The sequence below is a fragment of the Carassius auratus genome, unplaced genomic scaffold (assembly GCF_003368295.1).
Source record: "Carassius auratus strain Wakin unplaced genomic scaffold, ASM336829v1 scaf_tig00032915, whole genome shotgun sequence".
NCBI lineage: Eukaryota > Metazoa > Chordata > Actinopteri > Cypriniformes > Cyprinidae > Carassius > Carassius auratus.
The window spans coordinates 1-21997 of record NW_020526036.1 but is presented as its reverse complement, the minus strand read 5'-3'; the positions used below and the strand labels follow the sequence as shown (position 1 = coordinate 21997).

Sequence of the window (21997 nt, the reverse complement as noted above, 5' to 3'; positions counted from 1 at the left end):
ATTTCCTTAATGAAGATGTCAGTTTTTTTTCTTTTGATGTTGAGATACAATATGACACAATCTGCTGTAGTCAAATTATGGTCAAATTACACTAAATACCCCCTTTTCCTTTACGCAAACTTAAATCCATTGAATTTATAAAGAGAGTTAATTAATTGTGATGTTTTTACTAATAAAATGGCTGACAAAAGAAGATTAGGAGAGCTCAGGAGAGCAAGCCGTTTTGTGCCTAGCAAGCATTTCTCTGAATGAAGTGGCTGATGACTGTTTCTGATAGAGGTGTGAGATAAACCTCACGCTCCTCCAGAAGGACTCACTGTTTGCCGTCTGTGATTAGCGAGACGTCTATTTCTGGTGTTTAACTGTCAGTCAAAATGTGTGCGTGCCAAAAAATGATTCGTGAGACAAACACCTGCTCTTTGAACGAGAGATGATGCCTCATACCGTTTCACAGCATTTCACTGCTATTTTAATTGATTGCATGCACATGGCATCTTTAAAGTGAGAAAATACAGTGGCGAGAGTTAAAATATGATCATTCACAGCATGCAGTTTACAATAACAATTAATCATAATCAATCATAGTCACCGGTTCTGCTGTCTAACTGGAAATCCTCATCCTTTTACTTGCACTGTCTGGGATATATGTTTTAAAGTGTTTCTAGGTTTATTTTCACAGTGTATTATACTATGAACGAGTAGGTGCATCCAAATGCTTTTGTGAGCATTTCAAAGCATGCCTTTTCAATCTAATCCACCAATACATCTGCATTCATTTTAGTTAAATGGCAGGGGATAAAACTATATTCCTTCAAGTTCACGTGACAGGCGTCACTGCATACAACACATTAGGACACGTATGCATGACAAATCATACAGTATGGGGGAAAGGTGCATGCATGTTCTGAAGCTTAACCATTTGCAAAAGATCGGTGTGACTCAACAGGAAAGGAGGCATTAGTTACACTGCATCCTACTCACATTTTTGTGATTCAGATGCATGCCATGTCAAACATTAAAGCTCATGCATGCAAATCTGAGCCAGCCAACCTGACAACTATATGTTAAAGTTTGCCATTGTTTGTGGCAGATGTACTTCGTAATGAAAGATTGGGGGCAGTAATATTAGATTATATATTTATACAAACTCTTAGCATTACACTTGATTATGAGTTTTGCATTGGTGAGCACAACTCTTCAGAAAGTGTAGAAGTCCTGTTTACTTAATTATCATGAGGACTAGCTATTTATTTTCTTGAATATTTCACGGCATTAAAAATTCTCAGCAAGAGTGAATTAAACAGCCAAGACGGAATAAGCATCACTTTGTCTGCCCTGGGCTGTTTTAAATGAAAGGGGGTTTGACTATGTGTGTGCACAACATTATAAAACTCTCTCCCTTCGGGGTAGAATAAGAGCTAATCAATCATGACCGCTGGAGGAAAGTACCGCAGTTCATTCATGTCCAAAATGGGAGGGATACAAGCATTAGCAACACTATACAGCGTAAAACTGTGTGAAGTATTAGATTAGCGTAATGATTTTGTTGCTTTCAGACAGAAGGTCCCCTTGTGGAGCCAGTGGAACGAGGGATTGTCTGACGGCTGGGAACCGTTTGAAATTGAATTGTTTATTTACGGGGATGAAAATCCAGCATGATAAACTAATATCATGAAGATAAAACAGCCCTTGCAAAACAACTGAATGAAAGCATCGCTACTAGTTGTCATGCATCATGGTGCATAAGCACAACAGTTGTTCCTGTACATTTATTCTCTTGAATAGTCTCTTGCTAGACTAAAAGCACATTTTACTCAAATAATGCTGTGTATTTAATGGTTATTACATGACTGCACACATGACATTGCTTATAGCACAGCAGTTCAATAAACAGCTTAATATTGAATTGATTATGTTTTAACATTACCAATTTATCTGTTTTTGCCTGGAAATTAAAATAGTTTGAAGCAAAGCCAGTCAACACACAGTAGTGGTGTTTTGGTCCTGAATGAATCAGCAAACTGATTAAGTCGATTATTCAATGACTCACTCCTATGAATCAAAGTTTTTGAACAAATCGGTTAAATGAGATCAGCAAACTATTTAAGTTGATTATTCAATGACTCACTCGTATGAATCAGAGTTTTTGAACAAATCGGTAAAATGACATCAGCAAACTGATTAAGTCGATTTTTCAATGACTCACTCATATGAATCAGAGTTTTTGAACAAATCGGTTAAATGAGATCAGCAAACTATTTAAGTTGATTATTCAATGACTCACTCGTATGAATCAGAGTTTTTGAACAAATCGGTAAAATGACATCAGCAAACTGATTAAGTCGATTATTCAATGACTCACTCCTATGAATCAAAGTTTTTGAACAAATCGGTTAAATGAGATCAGCAAACTATTTAAGTTGATTATTCAATGACTCACTCGTATGAATCAGAGTTTTTGAACAAATCGGTAAAATGACATCAGCAAACTGATTAAGTCGATTATTCAATGACTCACTCATATGAATCAGAGTTTTTGAACAAATCGGTAAAATGACATCAGCAAACTGATTAAGTCGATTATTCAATGACTCACTCATATGAATCAGAGTTTTTGAACAAATCGGTAAAATGACATCAGCAAACTGATTAAGTTGATTATTCAATGACTCACTCGTATGAATCAGAGTTTTTGAACAAATCAGTTAAATGAAAGATTGAGTGCCTTTGCCATAAATACTTGTTGCCACCAACATGCAGAAAGCATTAATGAAAATTGATATTGCAAACTAGTATTTAATATATAATATTATTTAGATGCATTATCATAATCATAAACATAAATGGTTTGTATTACAAAAAGTTTTACAGTTTACTGTACTTTGTTTTTCTTCTAGTTTAGTTTCTAGTCTAATCTGCCTATAGCTAATAATGGGAGAAACATAGATATATTAATTAATTGCTACGCAAAATTATTTGAAGTGGTCAAACAAACAAAAAACTGCTGGTCAAACTGGTGTAAATGCAATGAAAATGTAAATGTAGCGCACATCCTTTACAAACCATCTACAAATGTTTTCTCAAAAGTTTCATCTATTAAATGTATGGCTTACTTCAACATTGGAAAATAAGGGAAATAATTCCAAATTAAACCGAATATTCAGTAGCTGGAAGAAATTACTACCCATGCAGAAGTTATCTGTACCTCGTATGGTATTTAACACAATCATGCCAATTAAACACAACAATGGTTGATCTGATCACAGATAAGGCTTCAGGAATGAGGTCTCCTCTCTAACTCAATAGTGCAGCGCTAACAACCTTGTGCTGAAGCAAAAGATCTTACATCATCAAAAAAGCTCACCAAAGGCTCTTCTTTCTATGACAGCTCAAAAAGTTTTGCGGTATCAAAGAACGAAAGGCTTCAGTTCTATAGAGCAGTGATAGAAGGCGTATTAACTTTTTCAATCATTCTGTGCAATGGCAAATCCACAGATCAGCAGAGAAAGTTAGAGGACAGTATTGTGCTCCCTGCCTCAAAAAGCATTGACTACAATCTCAAAGCAAGCAGTGAAGCCCTGAAATTTTAAGATTCAACATACAGTAAAAAGGCACTTACTGTAAGAATATCAAAAATCATAATTCTTCTACTCGTAAAAAGTGGTATACTGCAGTTGTTACTTTTAAGAGCTACTCATACTTAATTTAAATCATAAATCAGCTGTCTGGAGTCTCATTCTGATGGCACCCATTCACTACAACGGATTCATATGTAATGCAAAATTTTACCAAATCAACAAACAAACAACTTTCATCGGTCAGTTCTTAAAATAACCATTTTTATTAAGTGTGAAGGACATTTTAATAATCTGAAGAAGCTTTTATAAAAAACTGGTTCTGCAATGGAAAGATCTCATGGATGTTTAAGGTTCTCCGTGGACCCTTTATTTTTAAGAGTGCACCTGAATCTGTATGATCACAAAATATATTTAAGCCACAAAGTGCTCCCGTATATCTACTATATAATTTTAATAAAATATTATGAAGAAGACTTATATTTTCTTCTTTGGAATAGCATGCACTAAATAAGACCAGAAACAAGTATTACGAAAGTAAATAAGGTCAATAAACAAATACATTCACATTTAATGTTGACATTATGCCTGTTACGTCTGGATAAATATAACCCAGCTGTCCAAAACTGAGATATGCTTAAAACAACAGCACACTGTGAATAATAGAAATGTGCAAAAGAGGTAGCTTTTCCAACACCCCCTCTGGGCACGACAGGCATGTCAGGACAGCAGTAGGTTTGAGTTTCGGACTGCCCCTGTGCCACCTGGGCTCCCCGTCTGGAAACACTCCGGGAATCACAAAATGGAACAGCGGCTTAGCTCAAAATAAAATGAAAGAGACTAAGTAACCATGGCAATAAGTGATGGATTTGGAATCTCTTTTGGAAGTAAAAATATATCTCAGGGTGTACCTGTGACTGCTGCAAAATCTCTCTCTATCTAACCCTTACTCTCTCAGTCCTTCCACCTCTCAAGTGTAGTGAATTACTCATTTTTTCCCCCCACCAGCTACCCAGTCATGTTAAAATAGATCTAAACGATGCCATCTCTGATGCAACACCATGATGAGGATCTCGTCAAAATGCACTCAATGCGTTGGATGCAAGATATTGTGCAGCTCTTCAAAAGGAAAAAATCTCCCCCACAAATTTTATTTCTAGGTCAAAAATTCCCATGGGGTTTCGAAACACAGATGAAGTGAAACACAAATTCAAGTGAGCCTGCGCCACGACAGAGCTCACTGAAAGATGGAGGAGAGAGAGAGAGAGAGAGAGAGAGAGAGAGAGAGAGAGAGAGAGAGAGAGAGAGAGAGAGAGAGAGAGGGAGGGATGTAGAGAGGCAAGAGCACAGAGAGCAAGAAACGATTGACTGTAAAGTCACCAGTAACTCCATTTAATTTACATATTTTATTAAAATCTACGCAAATGTTCCAGTGTAATACACTTAAAAGAGGATGCACATAGCGCTCAGTACAGACAGCTAAATGCTTTACCAGGCTACTTTATTAATCTGCACTAGAAAAAAGAAATCTGTGACATTTACGGTAAAATAACGGCAGCTTGCCAGAACTTCACTGTAAAATACATTGTAGAAACATTTTAGGTTTTACAGACTTAACTTACATTCACAGGCGAGTCTGAGTCTTGGGCTGGCAGGTTTGGGGGGGGGGGGATGGGGGGGTAAATGTACAGCACTCTCTCCTCCCTCAATCCCACGATTGAGATGCCCTTGAACAAGGCACTGAACCCCCAAACTGCTCCCTGGGCACCACAGCATAAATGGCTGCCCACTGCTCCCAGTGTGTGTGTGTGTGTGTGTGTGTGTGTTCACTGCTGTGTGTGTGCTCATTGGATGGGTTAAATGCAGAGCATGAATTCTGAGTATGGGTCACCATACTTGGCAAATGTCTTGACTTTCACTTTCATTTTCATTCATTCACTAATTCAAACACTAATCCCCATCATGGTGACACACATGATACTGAATTAATGCAATAAACATTAATTTAACAACTTTAGATGTAATATAAAAAATTCATCAAATATGAAGTGTCATGCAAGGAATTCTGGGATACGTTTTTTCACCATAAATTACACAAATACTTTTTCTTTTTCACTTTCAAAAACAGTTTTTACTGTAAAATTAAATGCAATTACATTTTTACATTTATTCACTGTGTATAGTATGGCCATTTCCTGTTAACCAATTAACAAGTTTTCACTTCAGCATTTTTACAGTCTTTTACTGTTAAAATCACAAGCATTTTTTACAATAATTATAAACCTTTTTAAATGTGTCTTGCGATTCCAGTGTTTTATTCTGTTATCTCTGGATGTGATTTCTATGTGTTGTGCAAACGAACCCTGTTTATTAGCACTTAGCATTACTTTTTAGCATGCCATGAGTGCTAATGTTATGTTATTAAAAAACATAAAACTGCTGTCATTGTTTGCTTTCAGTTTTTCAGAATTGATTTAATGGTGACAAAGAGCCTTATGGAATTATTATTACTAATAATGTAAATTTTTATCCACATTATTTTTAACGTAAGAACATGATTTCTGAATTGACTCAGTGAATATATTAAATCAGTTTACCACACTAATAGAAAAAAAAGTTTAATAGCAAGCAGATTTATCATAATTATAGGGGCTTTAAATAATGTGTCTGGGGGACATCTGGGGACCTTTCAGATCAAAAAGGATGATAATCCCTAACATTTTAAACTGACATTATATTCTATATTATAATGTAAAACATTTATTTTAATAGCATGAATCAATTGTTTTAGATTTCAGTTTACCTGCTGAATATGAAGCAGGGTGTATTGTTGAGCTGTTGGTCAGTCTGATATCTCCGGAAGTCCTCCCAACCATCCTTGACAGCGGTCAGTGCCAGGATTATACAGATGGGAATGAGAGCCACCTCCGGCTGGAACGCGTTCACCACTGGGACAAAATTCAAGATGGCCAGACCCACGAAGTAAATGTTGGCCATACGGTGGAACTGCTCGAATAAGTTCATGGGGATGAAGGACCACAGTCTGTATTTGTTGGTTTTGATGGCGTTGCCCTCATACCGACGGTTGGGCTGCTCACGTTTCTTCAGATCTTCAAAGGGCAGGTTGGAGACCACCGTCCTGACCGGTCTCTCCGGGTTCCAGTGCCTCGTCCAGCCCTGCCGAAGCAGGGTCAGGGGGTTTGTCCAAGTCATGACGTCTAAGCTAAAACAAACCTCCTCTGCATGACACTTAGAGATTTAACAGAAATCCAGAAGGTAACCCTCTAAACCTAAATGTATAAGAAGCTGTGCCTCTCACATCACCTGTACGAGTGAGACTGAAACAGAAGTCGAGAGAGAGAGAGATAGAAGAAGTGGGTTGAGTCTACACCTGTCAGACTCCCCTGACCGCTCTCTGTGGGAACTTACACCTGTCTGATCTGAAGGTATGCTGTCAGAGCACTGCATGCCACAGATACAGCGTCTGAATACAAGAATCAAAGACACAACCACACCACAGCCACCCAATCACACTCTAACCCTAACCCTAAGCTCGGAGCAGGATATATAATCAAGCTCAATGCAGCCGTCCACAGAAATACAAGAAATATTGGTAACACTTTACGGTAAGTTTAGACTAATGAGCCTTATTCTAAAGAGTTCCCAACATAATAATCAGGAGATGCTTTCATGAGGTGGCAGGAATGTGCATGTGTCCATGTAATGCAGACAAACTTGTTTGTAGGCTGACGTTACCATTTCCTGGAGATACTATTATATCTAACACAAGCACAACAATTAAAATCCTGTCTAACACCTCCATTCAGCCCATACTAAATATATCTGACTGGATAAGTATTGGTTGGTGACCCAAATCAAACAAGATATTCTGGTCTCCAGATATTATTCAGGTCAATTCAATGTTAGTCTACTTGATTTTTTGGATTTTTGTAATTAAAACTGAAAGTCAAATCACGTGGAAAGGAAAAGTAGTCACACTTTACAATGGGTTTCCATTTAACTGCATTAGTTAACATGAAGTATCAATTCAAATTAGCATTTTAAATGGTTTGCTAGCACATTATTAAAATCGATCAAAACTTGTATGTGGATATTATTTAAAGCACTTGAGCTAACATGAACTAACAATGAATAACTGTAGTTTTATTAACTAAAATTACCAGAGATTGATAGCTAGTAAATAATACTAAAACAATCTAATAAAAAATAAAACAAAAAGTAACAAATGTATTCATAATTGTTAGTTAATGCATACTATAACTATAACTATATAATGCATGCAACTATAAAATAATGGGTCTTTATTGTAAAAGTAATAGCACACTAATTTAAAGCAATCTATTGCACAAATGAATGGGAAATGGTGATGTATGTTTAGAGTTGCCTTATAGTGAAAACCACTTAAAGGGATAGTTCACCTAAAAATAAAAATGCGCTGTTAATTCACTCAACGTCAGGCCATCCAACACTTAGGTGACTTGTTTTCTTTGATTTTTGAGAATAAAAAGCATATCAAGAAACACAAAATTGATCAACAACCATGGCTCCTGATGATATATTACAAAGCGAAACGATTGGTCTGTGCATGAAACTGAATATTATTTACAACATTATGTGCACCGAGCAAGATTAACTGCTACATTTAACCATCACAGAGTGATGAAGTGAAGTCCATATTTTGGGTAATTCTGTGTGCTGAGCTCACAGGCGCTTTTAGAGGGAGCAGTCAAAAGAAATATAGTGTGGATTTGACACGATACAAAAAAGATGGAGTTACATCAACACTAAGCAGTCTACAATTCTAATCCAATTCTAAAGCCAGTCATAACGTAGCGCAATAACCATATCCCAAATATCAAAACTCAAAATATGTCACCTAATGCATGACTATTTTACAGTCTTTGCAGTTATTTTAAAACACATGCAAAAAAATGCATGCCTGTATGAAGCCAAGTGTTTACAATGTAGGAGCTTCTGCTAAATAATCCAGCTATTTATGTGAAATAACTAATATATAAATACCATACTGTGATTAAAAGCAGTGCGCTCATGTATCTGTCTCTCTCACACACACACACACACACACACAGAGGCCGATCTGCAGCTGTCACTAGCTGACACGGCCCTGCAGCGCACCATGTGTTGTGTAAGTCTGATGAAAGCAGAGGTTCAGTAGTGGAGCACACGGCTGCCTCGTCCCAGGACGGCTGGCCCTCTTGTTTCATGCGGCACGGCGGTGGCACAGCTGTTAGAGTACAGCATCGCTCCTCTCCTCCATCTCTTTCTCTGTTTCCTTCCCCCTCCCTCCCTTCCATCCCTCCACTTCCTGACAAATAGGACAAAGATCTGTGAATCCTTAATTCCTCCAGTGGCACAGAAGCTTTGAGGAGCGGAAAGCATCTGGTTCTTCTGCTACTCTCACATCTCAACAACACTCGGGAAAGAGATCTTGCTTTAAATGCTACATATATGCCCATGGTTCTCTTGCGTTACTTTTATTTGTATTTTTTTTAGTTCTCACGTGCATTTCCATCTTCCCTGAGGAAAATGTTGTTGCTCGGCTTGACAGCTTGGTTATGTGCTATTTAAAGGTGTGCAATCTTTTTTTATACTTTCCAGTTTGATATGAGGAGAAGCAGTGAGTGTGAATACTGTGACTCTGTGAATACATTGCTGTTTGTTTGAGCATCCTGACGCAGTAATGCACAGCCAATAGCGTGAGCTTGGGGGCGTGGCTATCTATTTGACATGGGGAATACATCATTATTTTGAGCTGTGATGCCTCTTTACAGCATACTTTACTACTTCTGTATCTACAAGAACATCTTTAGAAGGGGAACCAGTTGTGAACAGACTAAAACAAATTAATTGTCGTACTTTTGGATGTCAGAATCAGACCTCAAATCATTTTTACAGAATACTGTCATCAAATACGGCATTTGACGCTAAACGCAGACGATGGATGAAACCTGCTACGATTACCTTACATTTACAGCATTAATTTGATTGAAACAATAGGTCTTCCTATTATATAATCATATATGCATTTCTTTTGTATTAGCCCTACAGTTACATTATGATATTTAAACCTATTTGATCTCACAACTCTGAATTTTTTCTAGCAAATGCAATTTCATATCTCCTATTTTATCTTCTACAACAATTGCGAGTTTAGGGAAAAAGCCATAAGTTTGGGAGCCGAGGGGAAAAGAGAGAATTGACCTGTTGAGTTTTCTCATCACAATTGTGAGATATAATCTCAGAATAGCAAGAAAAAGAACGATTTTTAATAAATATAAACTCAAAAATGATATTTTTATTATTTTATTAAATGGTTTACTGCTACTTTAAAGCTGTAATTTTCTGCCACCAGTTTACAAACACCGAAAGTGGGTTGAGAAAGGGTTAAAATACACTTCCTCTGTGAATCTCTATTAAAGTGTAATATATTTCTGTGATGCACAGCTGTATTTTCAGCATCATTCCTCCAGTCTTCAGTGTCACATGATCTTCAGAAATCCTGAAAATATCCTGATTTACTGCTTAAGAAACATCTAAAATATGTAACTTAAAAAACAGAAATCCTTTGTAACATCACAAATGTCCAAATGTTACAAATAACCGCATCCCAGTATTCATTTCTCCAAAGTAAATAATACATTTACAAAAACAGATTTTTTTCATAGTAGTGCATCCGGTGATAAAAACAAACAGGACAAAATCTTTGATAGTAATGCTGGAAGCAAGTTATTAAAAATAATATGTATTAGTTCAAAGTTTGAACCTGGGTCTCTTTGCACACTTGATGAAATATACATAACTAGACTAGTGAGAGATTAATGGGATCTTTTCTCAGGCGAAAAACCTGAGAAGCAGGAGACTCGTTATACTTTGTGAGTGACACGATTGAGGCATTAAAGAGGAAGTCACAGGAGTCAGTGGAGCGACGCAGTTTTGGGCAGACTGTAATGTTCCCTCTATGGCAGTGCTTCAGAGCAGCCCCAGACGTGACAGTCTTGCCTCTCGCTGGCCGCTGTGCAGACTTTTACTATTTAATTAGCACAGCTCCCGTCACACTGACTGCCAACTCCAGCGGTGTTTAAGACAGCCGACTTGTTCTCTCACTTCCTGGCAGAGAGATCTCCATGGCAACTACACTTGACATTGAGTATAGCTGTGTGGCTTTAACATCGTTAGCGTCAGGGCCATTAAGAAAGAAAGGAATTTAGTCCTCGGGGGTAAAACCATTGCTGCTGAATACAGAAACACAATGTAGAAATAAAGGTAAACAAGGATTACCGGGTTACGTTTGAGAGGAAATCATTTGCATTCAAATCTAATGTGCTGCTTGTAATTATTTATGAAATTAACTTAATTTATTATTGTACTTGAATAATTTTTAATTTACAATACAATTTCTGAAAAAAAAAAAAGAAATAGTTTCAGATTGTTTTTAGTGTACATTCTCACCTTTAGTTTTATCTTTAAAAGTTGACACTAACAAAAAATGTATTATTATTATTATTATTATTATTATTATTATTATTATTATTATTATTATTATTATTATTATTAATTTTCAAGGATTATTCACATTTTATTAAAGCTTGCAAAATACAGTTATTATTATTGTTAATAATTATTCACATTTTATTAAAGCACAAATTATATTATTATTATTATTATTCATTTTCAAGAGTTTTTAAAATTTTATTAAAGCTTTCAAAATGCAGTTATTATTATTGTTAATAATAATAATAATAATTTGCAAGAGTTATTCACATTTTATTAAAGCACGCAAATTATTATTATGATTATTATTATTATTCATTTTCAAGAGTTATTCACATTTTACATTTTATTAAAGCTCGCAAAATAGTTATTATTATTGTTAATAATTATTCACATTTTATTAAAGCACAAATTATTATTATTATTATTATTATTATTATTATTTATTTTCAAGAGTTTTTAAAATTTTATTAAAGCTTTCAAAATGCAGTTATTATTATTGTTAATAATAATAATAATAATTTGAAAGAGTTATTCACATTTTATTAAAGCACACAAATTATTATTATTATTATTATTATTCATTTTCAAGAGTTATTCACATTTAATTAAAGCTTGCAAAATACAGTTGTTATTATTATTATTAATAATAATAATTTGCGAGAGTTATTCACATTTTATTAAAGCGCACAAATTATTATTATTATTATTAATTTACAAGGGTTATTAACATTGTACAAAGGTATCTACACATTTTAAGAAATGTGCACACTGTAAAAAAAAAATCTAGATATTTTTCGAATATATTTTTTTCTGCCATTGAAAGTTTTATAGCTTAAAAATTTGTATTCGCTGCAGGCATTCCCATGACTTTTCCTTTTAAAAAATGAATGTGTTTGTGAGTCAATAAGGCTTCTGTTATGGTGAAAAATCTTTATTTCTGATCTCTATTCGGGTCTAGCTTTCATTATGCAGCTGCTTTGGCCTACAGGGCCATTCTTTCACACAGAGTCCATAGTGTACTGGAACGACGTTCATGCCTTTCTGCCTTAATGTCCCCTGTGGCTGCCTCCATTGCCCATGAGAACTGCCTTTTCCCCTCTCTGTCTATCAGAGGAGCGCAAGTGTTGCCTTTTCCTCCATTATGCATTCTGGCACCCAGTCAGTCATAAAGCGGGCACAACACCCCGCTCCAATCGCTCCTCGAGCATCTCACCCCCGTCTCTCAATCACCTGGCGACAATAACACGTCTTAATCTTCTCTCTTCTGCATGGAGCTCACGTGGGTCTTATGGTAATTTAAGCGTAATGCGTCAACGCACGTTGAAGGGCTATTGAAAATCTCCCAAACTTATTAAAGTGCTCATAATATTCCAGGGAACCGTAAAGATATTAGTCCTGTGTTGTGTTAGTGGAATCCATATTTCAAATAAACAAAAGATAATGAACTGTGAGCATCATAATCATGTACACGTCCCAACTGGCCTACAATGGGATTAAACGCACAACATGACAGAGAACAAATTCAATATTGTTCTTCTGGTTAATCGAATGAGTCGGTATGTTCAGAAGAGGACGCTACCATAATATTACATGATCTCCTTTATCAGCCAAAATGTGTACAACAGAGAATGATGCACAGAATAATGTATCCCATAATCAACTTGACTTTCCATTACTAGTGCGATAAATGAAGCAAAAATAATTACAATTGTGATTTAAGCATCTCGCCAAGGAAAGCAAGGCTATTCTGTGTGACTCAGAAGACTTGGAATACAGCCAAAAAAATGGTATATTAAAAAATCTATATAAATAAAAAAAATACGAAATTAACAAAAAAATAAAAATAATTTTTATAATTTTTATTTTATTATATTTACATAAAAAATGTTAAAAGATGACACCACTCAGTGTGAAGAGGTCATGTGATAAAAATTAAGCATAGCAGCACTGCTTTGAAGTTTTTTCGTTGCATTTTTTTACTTGTTTTGAAAAAACGTTTTTTTTTTCTTACAATATGAACAAATAAAATAAAAATAGAACATTGAAGGAAATTCTAATCCTAGTTGGGAAGTAATAATTTGGAACTATTTCCAAATAAAATGACGAAAATGCAGAACGTATCATCACATTCAAGAATTAAATGGTTCGCGTACATGATACCGTACTTTCAATTCAATACGACCGTATTTGAGAAAAAACGTAGTTTGCGTCGTTCAACTATTCTTACTGTAAAACAGTTGTTGAATATTGCATGTTTCGTTACTTCCACCTTAACTCGCTCTCTTTCAATGTAAACACTGACGCAGGGTTGCCAGGTCTGCGCAATAAAACCAGCCCGATTAGAAAACAAAACTTTCCCAATCTTGGCCAAAATGCTCCCAATCGCGCAGAGGAAATTGCCAATTTAAATGGCACCATAATCCTCATCAGTCGAAATCCCATTGGGCATTTGACCTGTTAGTCATAATAATAACAAAGTGCAGCGTAATGGTGTGGCAGCAGATCAATGCAAGCGTTACAACATTGGGGATCAATTTGGCCATTTCTAATTATTGGTATCGATTGCCCCCCTCAAGGTCTATGGTCCTGAGTAAACTATTTAAACTCAAACCTTTCCGACTGAAGAATCTGTAAGGTGATGGTTAAAGAGATATAAGCTTAATTAAGCTTTAATAATTTAATTTAGATACATTTTCATTATTGGTGACAATCATTACACAATATATATATTTACAGGTCATTATGAAATATCATTATAATTTACAGAATTTTATACAAAATTGCCTGACAGATGCCTTGAATGCATGATCCAGATCCTTCACACATTGTTAGTAAACTGAAGTGATAGTTACCATACATTTTTAGAGAAGCAATGATTTGGTTTCTTGCTTAAGTTCAACTGGTGCGCTTCGAGGCCTTCGAAAAAGATTCAGATCCCTCGCCCAGTTTTCAAGAAGCAAGATTTTTTTCATCAACCAAAGTCTTCGACATTAAGAAATCTAATACACCAAAAATACATTTAAATAATGAAACAATAACATTAAGATCTGATATCATAACTATTGAATCAGAATGTTTCTTTTTTTTTTTTTCATGATGTAATATCAGCTACTAGTTTTCAACTTATATCTATTGATAGTGTTAATGGTTTACAGATATATTGCGTCTTTCTCTTTTGAGGCTAACTGGCCTCATCCAATAACCCTGGGTGTTGAGAGACACTTGAGAGAAGTTAAACAGCCATTTCTCCCTCACACAAAGTTCAAGAGGACTGTCTAGCATTTACACAGCCTCGGTTCTGTTGACACAGTCCGACCACCAGGGTAATGGTCCATGTCAGTCCGTCCTTTTCAATGGGATCACATGTGTCCTTCATCGTGGCCCAGCCTGTTCATATATCCCCTGCATCAGATAAAACTGTTGTTTTAATAGGGCTGAGTTTCTTTGTTGGCCCAACATCAAAAAACCAAAAAACAAAAGCAATAGTAAAAGGACCTGTTGTGAAAATACCCTGTATGGCTTCCTGACAGCGTCTTTGCATTGCAACCCGCAAACTCATTTGAAAGAACAGAAGAACCTTTAAAGTGTCAAAAGAAAATGCATTGTGCTCCGGCTCTCTGCAAGAGATAAAGAAAACAAACCAAAGCATGCTTTTAAAAGATATCTGATATACAGCTTAACTCTAGGAAAAAAAATAGACTTTCAAGAGCGACTCCTTTTGTAAAGCTTTCTTGGATGCAGTTGGCTACGACGTAACCCGAAAAACAAATCCTTAAAATATATGCAAAGACAAGCATAAATATTTGATCCACAGAGTAATCTACATATGACAAATATAAGTGGTATACTGAAACCCTGGAGCAAGCCCTGTACTGCGTGTTTTTTCTCCGGTTCCGCCGCCGACGTGTTTCCTCAATGTCTTTAGAACGAAAAACAAAAGAGTCCATCCTGATTTTATTTATTTTTTTACTTTGACTGTCTTTCCTCAGTTTTTTTTCACTATATATTTGAAACAAATCAGCAAAAGGTGTATTGTTTTATTCTCTTTTTTACTCTTCTTTGTTTTCTCTTTTGGTCCGTTCCGCTCTCCGGATGCTTTTAATGCACGTAGTAAAGCCAGTAAACTATGTTGAAGAAGGAAAACACGGTGGGGAAGATCATCCTCGACCACTTGTCGATGGAGTTGACATCGGACAGGTCCGGGATGTTGACCTTGAGCTGGGAAGCCCGTCTCCTGAGCCGGCTTTTCTTCTGGGTGGCGTGGCGCTCCAGGGCACTGTGGCCGTAGTTTTGCCGAGCCATGGCCGCTCGACGGTATTGAAGGGTGGAGCTGTCGTAGGCTAGCATGGTGCTACGTGGGTCTCCCAGACCCCTGGACAGATCGGACGGACCCATTTCGTTCTTCATCTCAACCGTGGTCAGCCGGATATCATCAGCGGTCATCTGGAGAGAGGAGAAACATTGTGGGATCAGGTGCGATTAATAATCAGTGTCATCAAATGGTGCATTCGCAAAACCAGCATTTTTCTGAAATCTGTGGGTAGGATATTTCCAAAACTTTTTTGATGTCACTGCTTACTGAACATCTTCTCTTTGAATCACAGATCGCAGGGTAATGCTGTTTTTGCATATGTTGAATGTTGATGGATTTCATGATGTTGAAAGGAAGTGGACTGTCCCTTTAAAACCATGTTTGAATGCAGTAGCAACCATTGGAAAACGAATCGTCAGCGATAGTTATAACTGCACTCGTGGTAAGCTGTGGAGTAAAGCTTTTTAGCAGGCAATAATATCCAGGATTACATCCGAATTTCAACCATGGCATGGTTAAAATTCTGTCTCCATATAAATCAGGCAAATAAATGCAAATAAAAAATGAGAAGCCAAAAATCTAGATCAACAGTGAGGAGTCGGGTTGCAGAGATGGAGGTAAGGAAAGGCCGCTTTCACTTTCCAAGATAATCCTACTTTTTTACTTTTACATTTTACAAGTGTTAATTTTAAAGTTGAATAGTTATATCTTAAGGTGCTCACTAATCATCAAAATATCCTGCAAAAGCTGCCTTTGCGATGTAATCATTGCTAATGTGGTTTGCTAACTGCTAATGTTACTGTAACAAATCTACTTTAACTAGTGATGCAATTTATCAGTATATATTTCATATAATTTGAGATTTTATCAAGACTAATACCTAATCAGTTCCCCGTCGTGTTCATCTTTTTAATAGATCTGTTTTGAACATGCAGTAGGCTAAATATTTGGTTTATTTTAGAAGACGTTTAATTGCTTCATTTACCAATTTTATATTATATGCTTCAAATTATATAATTAATCCTGCATCTCTGACTTGGTGCCAATCTTTTTATCGGTTTCAACCATATCACGCTGATAAGTTACTTTTAAAAGCAATGCATTACAATATTGAGTTACTCCATTAAACAAGTAACGAATTGCGTTACTTAGTTACTTTTACGTAAAGTAATGCATTAAATCATACTTTTTGTCAGCTGGGCTTGGCTTGATTATTCGTTTTTTAATAACAAAAAAATCATTTATCATCAGTAATATTTTTGGTGACTGTAAGGGTTTAAATTTAAAAGTAGTGTGTTACTTACTAGTTACTTGAAAAAGTAATCTGATTATGTAACTTGTAATCCAATACCCCCAACACTTTTCTTTGTGTTTTTATCATTATAGTTGCAGCATGGACTACCCTATTTATTCTCATAGAAGAAGAATGATTGGTAAAACGTGGTGTGAACGGGTCTTTAAACTAATAAGTGTCCACTGCACAAAACGCTACGTTCGGTGATCAAACGAGAATGAACGTCTGGGAAAAAAGCTTGGGTGCAAACAATAACTGAAAAAAGGGCAGGACAACTTAATGGAGGAAATGATGATGGCTAGCATCATTACTCTAAAGGGAGGAAAACAGAAATCATAAGGATCAACTTCTGGTTGGTTATCGATGCAGAGCCATTGAATTTTTTGACTTCAGGTCAAATATTCAGTACCTTAAGTCTTTGATCGCCTAGTCCTAATCCTGCATCCTCCGCAAAGATCGGATCCCACATCGAGTCATACCCGTCAATTTCCCTCTGTTTCATTCTGGCATAGAGAGCATCGTCTCTCTGAACTACACTTCCCACCAACCACTGCAAGCATACAAAATCAGCACTGTTACAGAGGTCGGCCGCACTCGGAGAGAGACACAACTCTTTCAGTGAGATTAGAAGGAAAGCCCTAGAGGCTCCGCCAGAGAGTGAGTCTGTTGTGTACAGCTAACAAAAGTCTGCGCCGATCTCCCGGATATTTCATCACATGTTTCTGAGGGTAAAAGCCCATTAGGTAGTGGCTGGTGAACAAGCTTATGCCAGTGGAAAAAATACAGCAATACATCCGGTGTTTTAACAATCTGACCCTGAAAGAGAACCGACCACCTACTGAACAGAGGCCTTTGTCAACGAACCCTAAAGACGCCTGAGGTGTGTGTGTGTGTGGAAAGCTGAGCAGTACCTTGTTGGGGTCAGGCCTGAGTTTCTCATTGTTGGCCGTGGCGGCTTTTTCCGCCGCTCTCTTCTGCCGCTGAGGACCTCTCCCGAAGAAGATGTAGTTGACGAAGGCGTACTCCAACAGAGCCAGGAACACAAAGACAAAGCAGCCCATCAGGTACATGTCTATGGCTTTCACATAGGGGATCTTGGGAAGGGTCTCTCGCAAGTGAGTATTAATGGTGTCATGGTCAGCACGGTGGTGATACCTGGAGTTCAGAGAAAGCGTTCAGGCATGATTAAGTACAGCTCAAGTCAAATGCAGCTTTATTTAACAAGAGAAGTAATTATCCAGCAAGCGCTGAGTAGGAGCTGCTAACTGAGCAATTACAGATGTTCCTCATGTGTCGTCTGCTAACATGAAACCAGGATGAAAACTTGACTTTGATTAATAATTGAGTTTAGGGGTATGTTCGCTCTCATGCAAAAGTTGTCTTCACATCAGTCGTAGCTCAAAAGGTGCAACATGTCGAGGCTATTATTAAGCAATCTGACTGAAGATGTTCACAAGACAACCACTGTTTACTGCGACGTTTATACATCCTTACTAAATAAAAGTATTTATTTATTATCAAATGTATCGTAAAAATCGTTTGAACGGTGCATGAAAATTGTAATATAACCAGTTTTCTTGATGGATTTTGCCTGTAAGCTCACCTCTCACCATCTGCAAAATTTGTCAAAGAACAACTCATCAGGATTTCTCCCATATTCCCAAATGTTTAATTTGTTCAACATCTCTGTTCGGTCAAATTCTTACATGCATTTCAAACACGTTCAGGGTGTACAAAGCTCAAGCAATCATTTTAAAGCCATGTAGAGAAAATGAAACATCAGTTCTGTAACAAGAGCTGTTGCATTTCTATTTAAACAATACAGCAAGATTGAGACATGTGTTTCCATGTCACATGCCCCTCACTGCAGACAGATTCATTCTGACAAGTTCACCCAAACACAAAAGGCCCGGCTCCCTATCATCAGTGATCTATTCTCCGCCGTCTCCCCCCGAAGTATTAGCGTCACAAGAAGTAATTTTGTCATAATGGCAGGAACATGGCCCTGGACATAAAACACGTCAGTAAAGAGTGACCAGAGGAAAGTTTGTCAGGTTAATCAGCAGTAATACATCAATGCAGATCAGCAGAGGCGACAGAGCACTCCTAATAGAGTTTGGAGCGGAGCACTGCAGCGCCGCATCTTCACTGGAGTGAGGCAGATTTAAGACTCACTTGAGTCAAAGCATCATACAATTTCATTAGCAATTTGAGCCTCCTCTTTTTGAGCACAGGCATTTACTGCCCAAAGGAAAGCACAAGAACAATATCTAGTTCCTCCTACACACCAATCAGAAAAAACAAAGAGTCATCTCATGATTGTCTCATCTACAGTTCCAAAAGAAACTGTGCTATGACTTTCCAAAATACCAAAGTCTATGAGAGATCTCAGGTGCATTCAGACATTTCATCTGAGCAATGGACCACGTCTCATGAGCAATGAAAGAGCAACCTCTGAGACGATGCCAAGACATGTTCCTGAATCAACATCTTCTGTTGATCTTACACAGAAAAGTGTGGTAGACCCTGTTGAAAAATTCAGCATATGATGGTTAGGTATGTTTTGAAGCATGGCAGCTGGTTTAAACTGGTCCTGAGCTGGTCCTGAGCCGGAGTTAGTTTCTTAGGACCAGCACATTCCCATCTTAAACCAGCTCATAACCAGATTATAACCGGTTCAGGACCAGCTCAAGACGAAGCTTAAACCAGCTCAAACCAGCTTATAACCAGCTCAGGACCATCTTATAAACAGCTCAGTGCCAGCTTAAACCAGCTCATTTCCAGTTTATAACCAGCTCAGGACTAGCTTATAACCAGCTCAAACCAGTATATAACCAGTTTAGGACCAGCTTAAACCAGCTCAGGACCAGCTTAAACCAGCTCAAACTAGTATATAACCAGTTTAGGACCAGCTTAAACCAGCTCATAACCAGTTTACAGCCAGCTCAGGACTAGCTTATAACCAGCTCAAACCAGTATATAACCAGTTTAGGACCAGCTTAAACCAGCTCAGGACTAGCTTATAACCAGCTCAAACCAGTATATAACCAGTTTAAGACCATCTTAAACCAACTCAAAACCAGTTTATAACCAGCTCAGGACTAGCTTATAACCAGCTCAAAACAGTATATAACCAGTTAAGACCAGCTTAAACCAGCTCAGGACTATCTTATAACCAGCTCAAACCAGTATATAACCAGTTTAAGACCATCTTAAACCAACTCAAAACCAGTTTATAACCAGCTCAGGACTAGCTTATAACCAGCTCAAAACAGTATATAACCAGTTAAGACCAGCTTAAACCAGCTCATAACCAGTTTACAACCAGCTCAGGACTAGCTCATTAACCAGCTCAAACCAGTATATAACCAGTTTAGGACCAGCTTAAACCAGCTCAGGACCAGCTTAACCCAGCTCAAAACATCTCAAACCAGCTTATAACCAGTTCAGGACCAGATCAAGCCAGCTTATAACCAGCTCAGTGCCAGCTTAAACCAGCTCAAACCAGCTGCCATGCTTCAAAACATACCTAATCAGCATATGCTGGATTTTTCAACAGGGAAGCACCTGATGCATTTGGCACATTTAGAAAAGGTCAACACTGGTGATATGACGTCATGCTCTGAAAGCATCTTTTATTCAGCAACTTTAATTCAACACATTACAAATACACCTTCCTACTAAAACAGGCTGTCCTTGGCCAACTGGCTTCAGACCCCAAACCCCATGACCTGAATCAAAAGTCTGGCTAGGCGAGACTATTGGACTTCCAACTTGGAAACATGTGATGTCTTATAAACATGATGACACCTGGGGGATGTAATCACCTTTGAGCAAATGCAATGAATCAATGAGTTGAAGCACCAGCATTGTAAAATATAACCCATTTATCAAGCATTTGTTGAGGAAAAACCTGTTGAAACTCTTACACCTGCAAAATGAATGCGTATCACCACTTATTCTCTGCAATTTGGTTGGCAGGAGACTCTGAACACCTCCAAAGCTAATCGTAGTGCTGACTTCTTGTTTCTCTATACGTCATCTTCCAAATTTGGAGCAAAGAAACACATGTACAGTGGAAAATCTGAGATATTGAGTAGGAATATCTCAAAATCGGACTATAAATTGAGTGCTGCAGGAATTAGTATTCCCATTGGGTATTTTACTTCCAGGTCAGCCAACAAAATTATGCCATCATAATATAGGAGTGTTGTTCCAGGACCAACAAGGATGTTGATACAGGAACACATCTTGGTAAAATCACAGTCACTGATGTATGTATTAACTGCAATGAGGCAAACAGAAAAGAGCCTATAAAACGAGTACCAGAAATCACTCAGCTGATCCCTGAGCACACAAAACAGAGCTACAGTATAAAGTGTTCATCATAAGCTCAGCAAACCAACGATAACACACATCACACCATCAGATGTCCCACCTAAAGCCACACGGGCAGCAGAAGCATCGTAGTTGATCCAGAAGGATACCCAGGACAGGATGGTGATTAGGATCGAGGGCATGTAGGTCTGCAGGATGAAGTAACCGATGTTCCTCTTGAGTTTGAAGCTCAGAGACAAACGTGGATAAGAACCTGGTCCAAAAAAGAAAAAGAAGGACAGTTTAATCAATGCTTTCTGGTAACATCTAGGGGTCACCATGTTGGAAACAGTAGTCGTACCATAGAACGTTTTGGGTCGTTAAACAGAAGCATTTTCTGCTCAAATATTATGCAATTCAAAATAGCTGTTTTCTGTGTGAATATCTGCATAAATATCTGTAATTTATTCCTGTGATGCGCAGCTGCATTTTCAGCATCTTTACTCCAGTCTTCAGTGTCACGTGATCCTTCAGAAATCATGAAAATATGCTGATTTGCTGCTGCAGTATTGAAAACAGTCGTGCTGCTTCATATTTTTGTGTTACATAATTTCTTTCAGGTTGAAAAGTAGAAAAAAAAAATTTTTTTTTGGAATAGAAATCATTTGTAAAGTAATAAATGTGACCCTGGACCACAAACCAAGTCATAAGTTATTTTTTTATATTTAGCTTTACATTGATGTATGGTTTGTTATGATAGGACAATATTTGGCCAATATACAACTATTTGAAAATCTGGAAAATCTGAGGGTGCAACAAAATCTAAATGTTGCCCAAATGAAGTCTTCGCAGTGGATATTACTAATAAAAAATAAAGTTCTGATATATTTACATTGTAAAATATCTATATCAAAATTATCTTCATGGAACATTGACCTTTACTTAATATCCTAATGATTTTTG

General features: G+C 37.2%; 1 protein-coding gene and 1 pseudogene across 1 annotated transcript in view; both read right to left on the bottom strand.

The window, feature by feature from the left end:
* The window catches only part of LOC113081036 (probable phospholipid-transporting ATPase VB), a 34593-nt gene extending 27669 nt beyond the window's left edge, over positions 1-6924 (bottom strand). Inside the window, 1 exon segment of the mRNA XM_026253094.1 lies at positions 6379-6924. Coding sequence (XP_026108879.1) covers positions 6379-6788 — 410 coding nt within the window. The 5' untranslated portion in view covers positions 6789-6924.
* Positions 6925-15173: 8249 nt separating this feature from the next.
* On the bottom strand, positions 15174-21520 carry LOC113081033 (gamma-aminobutyric acid receptor subunit beta-2-like; annotated as a pseudogene).
* Positions 21521-21997: the final 477 nt, after the last annotated feature.